The sequence below is a fragment of the Megalops cyprinoides genome, chromosome 19 (genome assembly GCF_013368585.1).
Source record: "Megalops cyprinoides isolate fMegCyp1 chromosome 19, fMegCyp1.pri, whole genome shotgun sequence".
NCBI lineage: Eukaryota > Metazoa > Chordata > Actinopteri > Elopiformes > Megalopidae > Megalops > Megalops cyprinoides.
In genome coordinates, this window is record NC_050601.1 from 11,432,770 (window position 1) to 11,447,406 (window position 14,637).

The following is a 14,637-nucleotide window of genomic DNA, read 5'->3' on the forward strand; positions in this document are numbered from 1 at the left end:
AATGACCTTCAAAGTGATCAAATGTATCAGATTATCTAGTATCTGGTTCTAACCATAGTTTCAAAATGCATCATAAGGCTGGGCGAATCTGACATTTTGAACAAACAACACACAGTGACTTCATGCGGCAGTGTAGCATAGTGGTAAGGAGCAGGGCTTGTAACTGAAAAGTTGCTGGTTCGATTCCCCACTGGGACACTGCTGTTGTACCCTTGGGCAAGGTACTTAACCCACAATTGCCTCAGTAAAATTTCAGACTGTAAATGGGTAACATGTAAGAAACAGTAACCTACTCTAGTTTGCTCTGATTAAGAGCCTCTGCTAAATGCCAAGCATCTAATGTAACATCTCTCCCATTCGGCTGCAGTCAAAACACCAGACTGTATTGCTGCAGTGATTTCTGTTAAGCCCTTGTTTCTTGATGGACCAAGCCAGACTGATCTTGTGGTCCAGAATATCGATATTGGCAAAATGCTGTTCCAGTCAAGCCACTTCATCCAGTTCAACTTTATCCAGAGTTGGCATGGTTGAACCTAGCCAAAGTGCCTGGAGTTCCCATTGCTTGGCCTTGCCTTAGCCTGTTGATTCCTGCACAGACAGCTGCAAAGTTAATGTAGCTGCAAAGCCTGATTCCTACACCTTATGCAGAATGAATGGCTACCTAGATCATGTGGGCCCATCCAAGTTTGCTAGCCAGCTCAACCTGTTAGAGGGTATATGCATATACCCCTCTCTGAAAAGGCCAAAGATATCTCTGCGTTTGTGACCCCCTGGTGGTTTATACCAATACTAATATATCATTTGGAATGAGAAATGCCCCTGCCATGTTTCAAAGGCTAATTAACCAGGTACTGTCTGGACTTCCAGGTTGTTCGAGGTGTATTTAGATGAAATGGTAGTGTAGGGAGCCTCTTGGTCCCAGCAGGCGCAGCAGCTTCTTGTCCTCTTTGGTGGTCAGAGTAGCTTTTGACAACAGTTCAATCTGGAAAATACGAGTTTTATGGAGCTACAGTCACTTACTTTGGAAAGGTCATCAGGCGGAGCAGGTTAGACCGGAGCCACAGTGGAGACCATAGACAATTTCCCTGTTTCTGAAGCCTGTGCAAAGCTGTGAAGATTCCTGGATACCACAGAGCTTTCTATGAAAATTATGCAGATGTTGTAACTGCATTCAAGGCTTTGCTCAGCTCCAATGTTGATGCTGTTTGGCTGATTTTGTATAGCTTTTTTATAGGTTTACCTCCTTGCTTGGCAGATCAGGCAGTCCCACGGGAATCAGTGGGACTCTGGGCCGTAATACAAACGAGAGTCATTCAAATACACAATTTTTCTTGTTTTAATTTTTCATTTCATTTTAAAACACACATTTCAGTACTTTCAAAACAAACACCAAAAAACAAGGTTTGCAGGAGTGCTTCAAAATATAGCGAGTTAACAAAAGTTATGCTGCGATACAGGGGGAGGGGAAACAGAAAAGAACCGCATTTCTCCACACTGACAACAAAAGAGCCTAGTGACAACTTAAGAACAACGCGTATAAAGGTGGGGCACAAGGGATGGAAAGATAAATACTGGTCCCGGTTAAAAGCAGTGTAACTCAGTAGGGCCGGTCCCGGCGATCTTGTCTGTGCTCCCCCCTGAAACAAATAACAGGCCTTTAACATGAGAACAGCACTTACTTCAAACCAGACCAAAAATAATACCTTTGTTTTTGCAAAAACAATTGTAAATATATCTGTAGTAATGTCTATAATGAGGTAGAGCAGGGAAATACACCATTAGCAAATGCAAAATAGAATGAACAATCATGACACCATGGACTCTATAAAAAATAAAAATATAGATACAGCTGCCTACAATATGTACAGGAAACACCCAACAGCTGTTGAATGCACGTACAGTAACCTTAGCTAACACCACAGCATGCTTGGCTTGGTAACAGGTGTGCATTACAGCGCCCAAGAGAATATGGGTATAAAGAGTACAGTGAGTGCTGTACTCCTTTGATTGATGATTGATTAATGTTAATCCAAAAAGAGAAAGACACAAAAGGCCCCTCACCTTCCGTCCATTTTGCCAGGGCCATATCCACCCCGGTCGCCCCCACGGCCTCCCCGGAAGCCTCCCCTGTCTCCGCCCCGGCCTCGGAATCCACCCCGGTCAAAGCCACCCCTTCCCCTGTCTCCTCCATAACCTCCTGAGTGAGAAGAGAGACATTTAGGTGCTAGTGTACGATACCACAGCAAAGAAAAACCTCACAAAGAGAAACCACAAAATGAAAAGATATCTTAAATCATTAACGTTAACGTTGATGTTTCCCCAGCAGCACTAACAGAAAAGTTAAGCTACTGCCAAAGTATCACCTGAGACATTCGCTGATATTCATCGAGACTGCACTACTTCCTTCAAAGTTAAGTCTAAAGTCTAAAATGTTGGTCATCATGGACACTGTATCTTTGGTAACAGGACTGGTTCCTACCCCCCATGGGTGCCATTCCGCCTGCCCCCTCGGGTTTGGGGGCTTTGCACTGGTTACATTCATTCCGCCATGAGAAGTTCAGATTTCCACATACTCTGCAAAAGAGAAGTCAGTCAGCACTGATTACCACTGTCTTAAGGATGCAACATTTAACCAATGGTTCAATCTGACCTTTCTGCAGAAATGCTATGAGTATCAATACAAATTTTAGAAAACAGATGCATTTTACTGGAAAGGATGTGTCTTCAGAGTTACCCAAACAGCTCTTAAAAATCTTGTGGAAAACATATCGCATTTTTTACTACAAGTGGGAGGTGACAGTGCATAGTCTGTGCCTTGTGGTGACAATTTCACATGGAATTGAACCAGCAGTGCAGTCCTGATGCACTGTGAACACTCACGGGTTTGAGCACTTCCAGTCCCCAGCCCTCTGCTGGCTCCCACCTCCTCCATTGTTACCGGGGTACCCGCCGCCTCTGCCGCCCCCAAAACCACCGCGGCCCATTGGCCCTAAAGAGAACAGAAATTACACGCTGAGAACACAACTTCGTACTAGACAGTATGCACAAGAGTTTATGTGCAGTGGTTGTGTTGCTGGCTGGAGAAGGAACACGCTTATCACACAATACAAATGCAGTGATAGATCAAGTAGCAATTTGTCATGGTTGATGCATTTACATCTGCTGGTGAAACTGAGAATGAGACTGATGTTTGCCTAGGCTAAAGAGAGAGTGTGCTTACTCTGCCAGTTATGCACCCCGAATCTAAATGGAAATACGGGAAGAAACCAAGGTCTTCTAGGATTAAGACAGGAAAGGCAAGGCAGATGTATTTAGGAAACCAGAGGAGGGAAGCGTATAAAACACATATCTGTCCCTCAGAGATGCCATATGAGCTGAGGTACTACAGTGCTGAAAGGGAGGCAGACTAAACAGCCTTACCTCCACGACCACGCCCTCCCCTCATGCCACCACCCCCACGACCAAAGTCTGCCCTGCGTGTGGCGAATGACACCTTGATGGGGTTGCCATTGAAATCCTTGCCTGTAAGAGGGAGCAGGATGGGGGTGAGTTGACCAAACACAACATACATCCAATCACTCAAGGACACACTGACTCTGCCAGGGGAATAGCATCTGTCTGCATACTGCCTTTAGGCAACCAGCATAGGAGAGGAGAAAGGATGAAATTCAATAACTCGGTATACTGTTTTGAGTTCATGCAAACTGGACAACCAACACGTAGGAGTCTCCCTCTAGGTAGCATGACTGACATCTGGGATACCCTCAGAAGTGGCTTCCATTTAACAGCGGAGATGCTAAAAACAGACCTTGTGATGCCAAATGACTCATTTTGCCTTTGCCTACACTAGTCTAGCCTAAACCAGATACAAGCATTCCACCCACCATCAAACCAGTCAATGGCAGCTTTAGCAGAAGGAGGATCATCAAAAGAAACTGTGGCCTCTCCTTTGAGTTTTCCAGTCTCTCTGTCCGTGTAAAGATTTATCATGGGCAGGCCCGTCTTCTTATTGATCTGAGGAAGAGACACAAGAGCCAATTTGGTCAGCAGCTGGGCAGCCACTGGTATCTCAAAATGACACTGCGTTACTCCCAACGTCCGTACGTCGAAGTTATCAGAACAACAAAGCAGAGTACAAGAGCAGTACCTTGATGATGCCAATCTGTTTAAAGAAGTCAGCTACAGACTCCACAGTATAGCTGTCTCCAAGTCCCTGCACAAAGATGGTGTTGTTGTCAGAGTTATCCTGCTCCTGCACTGTGAGGGGAGAGAGAGGTGGGTTAATAATCACCAGCTACTTAACATGCACAAGTGAGGCTTGATTATACAGCATGTACATGGAATGACTTGAAGGCAAAGAGCATAACTTTTGTGCCCCCCCCCCAACCCCCGAAATATCTAAGACATAATATTTCTAATCCACTTAAACAAAAATGGAAGCTGGGGGGGGGTGATACAATACATACAACAGCTAGACTAGGCTTACTTACTGGAACTGGGTCCCCCAAGTCCTTGATCTCTGGGTCCTTCAGGAAGGGGGGAGAAAAAGGGAAGAAAATAAATGCGGAGGAAGCACACTAAAAACCATACACAGACACCATCTCTCTAGAACTGCCTTTGTCACATTCACACCACTTGACAATCTTAAACATCCTTCTCCAGCCTCTCAGACCCATTACTAACAGGTACCACCGATTGCCATTCAAAACACCAATTTCCATTAAATGTGTACGTCATCCACCAACTACACGAACCAAGCTCAGTTTTTGACACAATGAAAACATGAAATGGAAACATTTGTCAGCTGCTAATGGCAGCTTATATAACAAATCAAAATGTTAACCGAGTCACCTCAATGCGAGAACATATTCATGGAGAAAAAAGTGTTTCCAGACCATGTTCAAACGCAATGTAAAACCACAACCTTTCACACACGCCATTAGCCCCAACGTATACATTGAGAAATGATTGCATGATCTGCATAGGCAGAGTGAAGTTATGCAGTGACCCCCATATCCCTGAACATTGAGCTCAACGTTACCAATGTGCATTGACAATGGCTGGCATATCCATGTTGCTAAGCACACACTCCAGATACAGCACTGCTGAATGCTGGGACCTGTCCCACTCCACCTTTTTATTTGCAGTTTTACCGTTACGCCCACACATAAGAGATGCATTGAAGTTTCATTGTGACAACAATTTCCTCCCGTGAGATCGACATTTGGTGTCCAAAAGACACAAATGATATCCCAGGATGTCAAAAGGTGAATTTCTCCAGAAACCAAAGTCCTCTCACCTGAATTTCCCCACTAGCAAAGGGCCATTTATATGGCTGGTCCAACCTTCACAAAATTAAGAGCATTCTCAACCATGCCTTAACACATAACTACTTGTCGAAAAGACATGGACCTTAATTATCTGTCCATTGGGAGGTAAACATATGTTAATACTCTCCATGAGGAAGTACTAACTCATACACTTCAAACACACAGACAGACGTTTAGCACAAGAAAGGAGGTAAGAGAAAATGTACAAGAGAAAGTCAGTTTCCATTCAAACCAACAGCAAACCTCACGGAGTGCATTTCTCCAGATATGAAATCACATCTTCCATGTAGTTTCGTAGTTTTTTGTTTTACCAACCTGCCTGAGTGTAACAAGACTTGACAAGATTCAAAACATGTTTACACAAAGACAAACCATGTTACCCATGCAGAAATGCTGACGTTTGCCTCAGATTCAAGCTCACCAGCATTCCACTACTGACACCTTTTGTAGGGAATCATGAGGCTTGCTGAACTGTAGGTCCAGAACTGCACCGATCTTGTCAACCAACTGCAGGATGCTTTGTACCTTCTTTCATTGTCATACCAGTGACTCTAAACCATGAATACCCAATGTTTATGTTTGTGCAGAGCATACCCACCGTATAATGCATGTCATATACCCCGGAAACTTGAATTCAAGTACAAGACACCGGATTTAGTTTGCAGTGACCACACAACTACAGAACCATTGATTTGCGTACTTTTGCAAGGACACCAAATAGAAAGATTAGGGCCATTTTCCCCAGGTCCCATCCTGTGTGACCTCTTTCGGTCCATGACTTGTATGGCTCGGAGAGAGTGCACCGAAACAACACACAAAACAGAAGTGTACTGCAGCGCCTTGAAAGATTTCATCTGGAGAACTACCATGCCCCAAAACCGGATTGAGAAAACGGCCAAAGGGGGGCACCCTTGATGGATATGAAGTTGCACCTTCACCTCGGTCTTGGACTGGAAGGAGAGACGACCTTACTGGGTGCCATTACAGTTATGGCAACAGACTCGACAGAGCTTCTCAACTTTTGCCATTTGGATGAGAGAGAACCTGAAGCCAGTGTGGCAACGAAGACAGCCAATCTAGGGCTGATGAGAGAAAAGAAGTGGGTCACCTCCTGTCACAGGGTGTGATCAGCACTGTACCTACCCCACCTCCACCATCCCCTGCTTCCTGTTGCTCAGTAATTGACAGAGTACATTACCACGACCTTAAGAACATCCAGATGAACCAGTGTTTCGAGTTCAAGAGCAACCATTCTTCTCCAGCAGAATGCAGATTTGAGGACCAAAACAGGAACTGCTCAAAGCCTCCCTCCCTCTCATATCTGCTCGTTGAACATTTAGTGATGTCTGAGTTGCAGTAAAACTGCAAGCATGTAAACAGAACCAGTTAGATCAAGACCTTCACCACTGCATTGCTTAACACAGTTGTCATGTCATGTCAAAGGTTGTTACACAGACCTGGTAATTGCCAGCAACTGCTTTTCCTGCAAACCCGTAATGACTCTATATAGCCCCGCAATCCAGTCTGACATGTTTATCAAAACTAATGAGGCATGATTACATACTGTGATGTTACACTTCTATATAAGATTCTTACAACCTGTAATGCACCTCATTAAAAATAAAACGGCAGAAAATTTGCTTAAGTGTATTAAGGTGCCATCTCCCAGTTCAATCCATATATACATCCAATAACCAGAGCTGTTAATCCACAGCCTGAAATCTACTGAAGCGTCCTCTACTGCTTACTCATATGCACCTGAAGTAAGTTTCCCCTCTCATTACAGCAACATGCACAGATTAGGACTTATATCTTTACATTTCTCCAGATCACCAGGTGTTACTATAAACCAAGAACTCAATGGCAGACATACTTTACCACACCCAAATGAAGATGCTACATGTACATGCCTTCCAATCAACTGTGAGGGGGGGGGGTATTCACAAAAACACACACACATACCTGTCACCCACCCATCCACACACACACACACACCTCTCACCCAGAGACAGTCTACTCTCCATTGGGCCACCCACATTTTGACTATGTGACATACAAAAAGATGCACGCACACAGATAACTTCCCAGATGGACTGCCCTTACCTTAAAATACTGAACACATGCAAGACCACATCACATGCCACATAACATATTGAGGTGCATTAGGCACTGCACTGCATAGGACACAAGTCCCAAGAATATTCATCTCTTTTTTCGAGACCTAGAAGTGCCACAAAACTAGTGCATTCAGATTTCATCTTTCCCTCGAAGAATATTGACCATTGCGAGAAGAATTCTCTTTTCTTGCCAATTGCTTTGCCGAACACCCATCTTTCCTGCCACCTCAAGATGCTATGCATTCCCACATCCTACTCTAACAACCCCTCCCTGTCATCTTTTTCAGAGCTCTGGTGGAGGTGCAGTAAAAAGGCTGGTGATGCACTACACAAACCAGCCATTATAGAAAACTGCAACGTCACCTGTCATTTGTGCCAGTTTCTATATCCACCTTGTTTCAATAGTCAATTTTACAAATATTGTCAGCATCGACCCCCTCCCTTTGTTTCAACCCGTTGTCTTCTCTTTCCCCTAAATTCTGTTTTAAAGCGTTTTGTCACTTACCACCAAACTTATTGAATCCTCCTCGATCGCCCATTCTGATGGAGAGACAAAAGCGAGAGGCGTTGAAGACTGGGGTGGGGCGGGCCATTTCTCTGGCCCCTCACATATTCAGTCGCGACGTCTTTTCCCCCATCCTCGCCTCTCTCCTCTTTCACTACTTCCTTCTTTAGCTTTTTTCCAAAGCTCACTTGTTTTTTTTTCCCCCCATTTACCACCATACTACCTCCCTCCAGCTTAGAACCAGCCCTTTTATCATTTCAGTGAGAAACCCTTTTTATCCTCCTGCCTGTATACCTTCATATTTAACAGGTGTGATTTGCAGGAGACTTTTTTGGGTAAATAGGACTGAGTTTAAAAATCTAGGCCCCTTATTATAACTATACTTGCAAATTTTAGCCCATGTCCATTTAAGGAAAACGCTTAACGTACAAGGGGAAAATAACTAACGAGCCATCAGATAAAAAGGTATATTTTATACACCCAAAACAAATGCACTCCAAACAACATTTTGAACATGGTGTGATTTTTGTGCCCACTTTTAAAACTGATCTTGTTTCAAAGACCATAAGAGTACTTGAAACCTGCGCCTACATCGTGTGTAGGTACACCTCAAAACCTACTACAACCCCACAGACTTCATTACACTGAGATACCAATGCTGGGATATATATTTACGTGGATTACTGGGGTTGCAATGTACAGATGTAAATATGACCACATTTTCATCAAACGTTTCGAGAACATTTTTTCTGTGGAATTTCCCCCTGAATTGCCAGTCTTTCAGAACACAGTTTATTTTAACTTTCCCCTCCTTCCTGCTACCATTTCCCCCTAACATCCTGACCACCAATCTCAAAGCTTTTACAAAAAATAAAAAATAAAAAAATCCTGAGGAAAAAAAGCCTAGGAGGAGATGCAGAAATTTCATTAAGGCAATTAAATCATTACAATTCTGAGGAAAGAGATAAGACATAAGGGAGTCAAGTATTACAGATGTATAGAGGAGTCAAGTATTACAGGTGTGTGGAGATTCTTATTATTCCATGCTACAGTCTGATCCAGTTCAGGTTTTCCCAAACATACATCCCATTTACTTTCTTTGCTTACACATTTGATGTGTAAACCGCAGTGAAACAAAAAACATACATCAAACTCACTTCTTGGGTAAATACATTTACATGAACTGACAAAAGTCTTTTGCCCTGCTAATGTTGAAGGGTTTGTATCAGCATTGTTGACTGGATCAAATATACAGAAAAGTACACAATGACCAGGGTATGAAGAGCAAAAGTGTCTCAGAGCCCAATTTGGGGAACCACTATTGCTTGGTTTGCAGGTTAGTAATTCTGTACCCCCTTTCAATGATTCATTGATGAGCTTTTCATACATGAGCTTTTCAAGTACAAGATACAAACTGGTTCCACAGATGTCAACCTCTGGGTTTCAAAACTGACAATGGTCAATTTTCCCCATTACTGAAGAATACACGAGACCTTGAGCAAGACCTTCCAGACCTTCAATGATTTAATTTCTTACCAACCATGGCTTTGTCGAATAATAACCTACCACATATGATAAATTTCATTTGGGGGTACACACTTATATAGCCGTATATCCTTCAGCAAAGTGCAGTACCCTTTCACAAATCAAAGACACAGAATTGTCGAGATTGTAACAATTCTCATATCACTCCATTTATAGGAGAGGCTTTTATCTTCCTTTACCATAATGACTTCCTATATTTGGGAGTTCCACTGAGCACATGCAGGAATATTACAAAGTGTTAGTGTTTGGACCACAGACATTCAGTTTAAAGTTTGCGATAAGGCACACAACACCCCATGTGTTTTTCTTCGGATTTCAAGCGCGTACAGAGGAGGGGGGACGGTCATGTTCATTGGCAGAAGAACCCTGTCTGGCCAGCAGTCATGCACACAGCACCCATTTGTCCATCATTGTGTCAGTATGCGAACACTTATCAACTTCTTCGATATCTGTACATGTGTATCTGCGTCTTACATAAACTTCAACGGTCATGACATGAAGGCAGTTCTGTTTGTGTTAATCGCTACCCCTTGGGATCCACAGGAGTCTACCTTAAGTGGCTCAGGGCCTTGCTACTCTTTAACTTCAGTTTGCATCTAGCTGAGTTAATGTCTTGATACAAAGAAAATCATAATTAGGCTGAAACTAAAGATGAACTTACCCCATGCCTCCTCGGCCTCGAGGACCCCCACGGCCTCCCCTGTCAAAGCCACCTGCACCTCTGCCGCCAAATCCCCCGCCTCCACGGCCACGACCACCACGACCATCCTGACCGCCATAACCGCCATCCTGGCCACCATATCCGCCGCCTCCACTACCCATTGGAGGGGCATCTTGTCCATACCCTGGGAAAGGAAGAATGATCAAAATGCAGACTCTGCAGCCAGGTATGTCTGCATCACAAGACTGAACAATCATAATGCACTGACACAGGCAAGTACACTCACCACCACCTTGTCCATATTGACTCTGCTGGCCATAGTTTTGGGGAGGGGGAGAGTTGTAGCTGGGTGCTTGGTTATAGTGTCCACCTCCATGCTGGGACTGTTGCTGCTGACCACTGCTGCCTCCATAACCCCCTGTCTGTCCCCCATAGCTTCCTCCACTCTGGGGTTGCCCATAACTGGATGTCTGGGAACTGCTGCCATAACTGAGAAAGGCAACCTAGGTTGAGGTCTCCCAACAATGTCCATGTAGTTTTTGGTAAATCTGCTTTAGTCACTGTCAAACATGAATATAATATATTGTAAAAAATGCAATCAAACTATTCCTTGTCACCCTTATTTGCTTAATATTTGACATTATAATGCACACACTGTGCATTAGCAACAGCAGAAGGGGCCCAGTGCAGACCTTATTCAGTGGTGGAAACACCAATCCTCACCTGGTAGTGGAAGTAGCAGTTGAAGGCTGCTGCCCATACCCTGGGTAGGATGACTGCTGGTTGTAGCTGCTCTGAGGTGGCTGGCTACTGTTATAACCCCCAGAGCTGTATGATTGGCTGGACTGATTGTAACCCTGGGAGGGAGGCTGGGATCCATATCCACCTGGTGGGAGGAAGAGAAGGGCTCTTACATACATTACGTACATCAACCTACAGCATATTGAATAGTAGGTCAGAGAAAACGCAGCGATGCATAAATTTAAGCAAGGAGAGACCTTTAAAATGATCTGGTTCAGTGCTGTTGACCAGCCCTAGTTCTGTCTTCTGTTCTGATAGGCATTAAATGACTTTCTGTCTAGGGTATTTTTAAAAGGATGAATTTGCCTTTCTACCAGAAAATCTGGGTCTGGCCAACTGTTGCCCTGGGTCAACCTGACTACAGATTGTTTTCAAAGTTGCTAACCAACCGCTATGGTGGCCCAGTGGAAACATGGCCTCCCACATATGATTGAATGCAGCAGCCAACTGAGACTTTAATTATGGAATTAGAGGCTGTACTGGAATCAGCAACTTACACAAATGTACTTAAAAGTGCATATCAGTGTGTATGCACCACTGCATTTGGATTTCACACTGGATTTCAGTTACCTGACTGGGACTGTCCATAGCTGGATCCGTAACCTCCTTGGTTGTAGGACGCAGTGTTGCTTTCTGTGCTCTGGCTATATCCACCATACCCCTGCTGATTGTAGCTCTGGGATGCAGGCTGGCTGTAGCCCTGACTGGCTTGGCCCCCGTATGCCCCATAACTGACAACAAAGCATTACAAGGCATGCATGACAGACCTAGTGACAATGACAAAGCATGCACGACAGACCTATTGTATGACCAATCATTCCCAACCACTTTTCAGGTCATTCAAATCGGAATAGTACAGTACCATACACATGCACATACTGTATATTACTTGCAGTTACACAGAAGTAGCCTAAGCAGAAAGTAATAAGGATATTGCTAAATAATGAGGAAATAAGATGACTGAGTTCAGCGTCCAGCACAGGATCTCGCTCGTTAAGATGGACTCAAGATATAAATCTATAACAAGGGACATCTTACATTTGCGACCTTATACGCTGCACTTTGTGGAATTACTGCTAACACAGTCAGTTTGCGAGACATAAGAAAGGGATGATGTTAAAGAACAAACAATGTTAACTTCAACTCACCCCTGGGCTGTATTTTGGGAATAATCTGTAGGAATGGAGGGATTACATATGATTAGACAGTTTCCACTTTTGCATCATCGTTGAGCGACATCTGTCTGAATAATACGACCACGGCCACAGTCACATCTTAAGAAACCAAGCGCTTGATCACAATCAGTGCGCCATTCCGTGACAAGCTTGCTTGCTACCTAACGTTTGGAGTCGTTGTCCTTGGTAACCATGACATCCGCTTGAATTCACATTTCAGTACATTTTGCCAAATCTGGCTAGATCTGGCTAGCTATACCCGAAGGACTCCAGGCATATTTTGCATCGAGCCAAGACCAAAGCAAACCCAATCAAATGTGCTGGTGGAATAATTAACGATACGGCTAGCCATGTCTGATACACTAGCCGGTTTGTGAACAAAATGGCGGAGAATGTTCATCTCCTTTGTTTAAGCAGCTTTAAAGCTAGCCATTTGCAAAATGAGTTAGCTACCCTGATTGTATGAACTGTAAACATGCCCTATCCTGTCTAGCCGGTTTCTGTAGTAGATACGCATTACGCGACTCGTATTTAAAACGTTACTAGTTATAATACGCAACCAACAGACGGCAATAAACTGAACAGTTTATGAAAGGTACTGGTAGTCAATGCGTTTTACTAACAACATTAAGATAGCTAGTTAGCTAGGTAGCATGCATTAAAAAACGAGTAACGTTGGATATCAAGGTACGGCTAACGTAGGCAATCTAGCAACTAACGTTAGACCAGTCAGTTTGTCTAAGTCCCTATAAAACTGAGAGAGCTCGTTAGCTACCTCCACTACAACCGTAGCTTCATAGCTGTGGTTTAAGAATGACAGTACAGCCAGCTAGCTAACGTTGGCGGTCTGTCAACTGCAATTGCCCCAAACCACAGATGTACCAAATACGTTTTATCGTCTTACCATTAGACGCCATCTCCACGTGTGAAACAAAGTGGTCTTTCAATTAAAATGTGTAGGAAACCACAAACTCCACTGCACAGGGACGGAGTAGAACCACCGCAGCACGCCACCGGTCACTAGCTAACGTTAAAGCTACGCCCCATTTCGCCTTGTTTGATAATTTAAAACCTACTGTAGGATTACACCACTCCTCACAAACGAAATGGGGGGTATCTGAGCAAGACCGATACAATAAATGTACAATCTGACAGTGTCACAACATTAATTAGAAAACCATTTTGCTTTGCCAAGGCTAAAATGGTGCCTGTATTTCAAAACAATAGTAAAGCCCACCACGTGAATATTTTAAATGGTTCAATCCAGGTCAGACTACAAAAACTGGGACAAGTTCTGTTGGCTGCTGTCACAAAGTGTTCGTGGCAAGCCGAGCCCAAAGCTTGCGCCGTGCAGATCTACCAATATTCATCTCACTTGGACTGGCTGATAGTGAACACTACAGGCCCATGCAACGCCTACCAGGTGAATGTTCTGAAACGGTGCTTAAACGAAGAAATAATAATTTAAAAATGTTCAGGTTTTCAGATAAATCCGAATTTGGTTGCAATCTTTTTGTTAGAGTTTATCTCATTCGCGATTATTTGCCATAAAAATAATCGGGTGATTGGGTCTGTGCTGCAACATTTAATTGTCCTAATCTGAGAGTTCAGGCTCAATAATGATAGCAAAACATGGATGGGATTTTTTGTCAGTTGTACAGATCTACAAAAGTAGAATGTCTTAACATCCTCACTGCAATGGGTCATGACTGTACAGCCTGCACCAGACACTTCCAGTGATAAAGAAAAGGTTCTGTTTAATAAATGTGGATTGGGGAGACTCGCCTCAGCAGCAACTAATGTGTAGCACCCACCTGCACAGGAACACTCACTTGAGGTGGGGAGGGAGGGGATAATTAACCCATTATATTTGGGATGGATAGATGGCAGGGCTGAGAAAGCCAGATTGGGAACAGATTTGGGGCAGAACACCAGGGTGTGTATGGCAATGAAAACGGATTTCCAATGCTTCTCATGTGGTATTCAATGCCAGGTACATTCTGGGGGAGCTTTAGATTCTCAGACACCTCAAGCACAACAGCATTGTTGCTGTCAAAGCCATCCCACAACCTGCCTTCCCTCACTCTGCATTCCAATCAGTGTAAGTATGAGCTAATGAATGGTTCTGTCCTGTTTCTGCCAAAATACTGCAGGAACTCTTGGTCTCTTCTTTGTGTCATTGCTTTTCGGTACAAGATGTCATCCAGTAACCCATGTTTATGTCCCCCCTTTGTTCTCTCTTTTCTCCATAGGAATGTACTTCTCCACCGCCATCAGATCATCCACTCCCGCGAGCTGTTCACCTCAGACCACATTTACTACTTCCTCTTCCAGCTCTGTGACAGAGTTACACAGAAAAATACAAATCACACAGCCAAAGCCAGTGTGCATGAAAACAAACCGCCTGTCTCATCACCATGACCACAACAGCAATCATCAAAAATGGAAGAATTTTAGAAGATGCATGACCCTACAGAAAGGTGGGACACCTCTTATTTGCTGG

The 14,637-nt window shown here is 43.8% G+C and overlaps 1 protein-coding gene across 2 annotated transcripts; it reads right to left on the reverse strand.

Annotated features, from left to right (window-relative positions):
• Positions 1-1,409: 1,409 nt before the first annotated feature.
• On the reverse strand, positions 1,410-13,190 carry fus (FUS RNA binding protein). 2 transcript variants are annotated; one of them, XM_036552614.1, is made up of 15 exons: positions 13,039-13,190; positions 12,108-12,132; positions 11,530-11,690; positions 10,882-11,044; positions 10,445-10,647; positions 10,159-10,342; positions 7,953-7,987; positions 4,491-4,526; positions 4,148-4,257; positions 3,885-4,014; positions 3,421-3,522; positions 2,881-2,989; positions 2,480-2,574; positions 2,062-2,197; positions 1,410-1,637 (listed from the first exon to the last, which is right to left on the reverse strand). In XM_036552614.1, exons 1-15 carry the CDS (start codon positions 13,049-13,051, stop codon positions 1,598-1,600), a joined length of 1,542 nt encoding a protein of 513 aa, XP_036408507.1. In that variant the 5' UTR covers positions 13,052-13,190; the 3' UTR covers positions 1,410-1,597. The 2 variants fall into 2 exon arrangements, with proteins under 2 accessions (XP_036408507.1, XP_036408508.1); XM_036552615.1 differs by lacking the exon at positions 7,953-7,987.
• Positions 13,191-14,637: the final 1,447 nt, after the last annotated feature.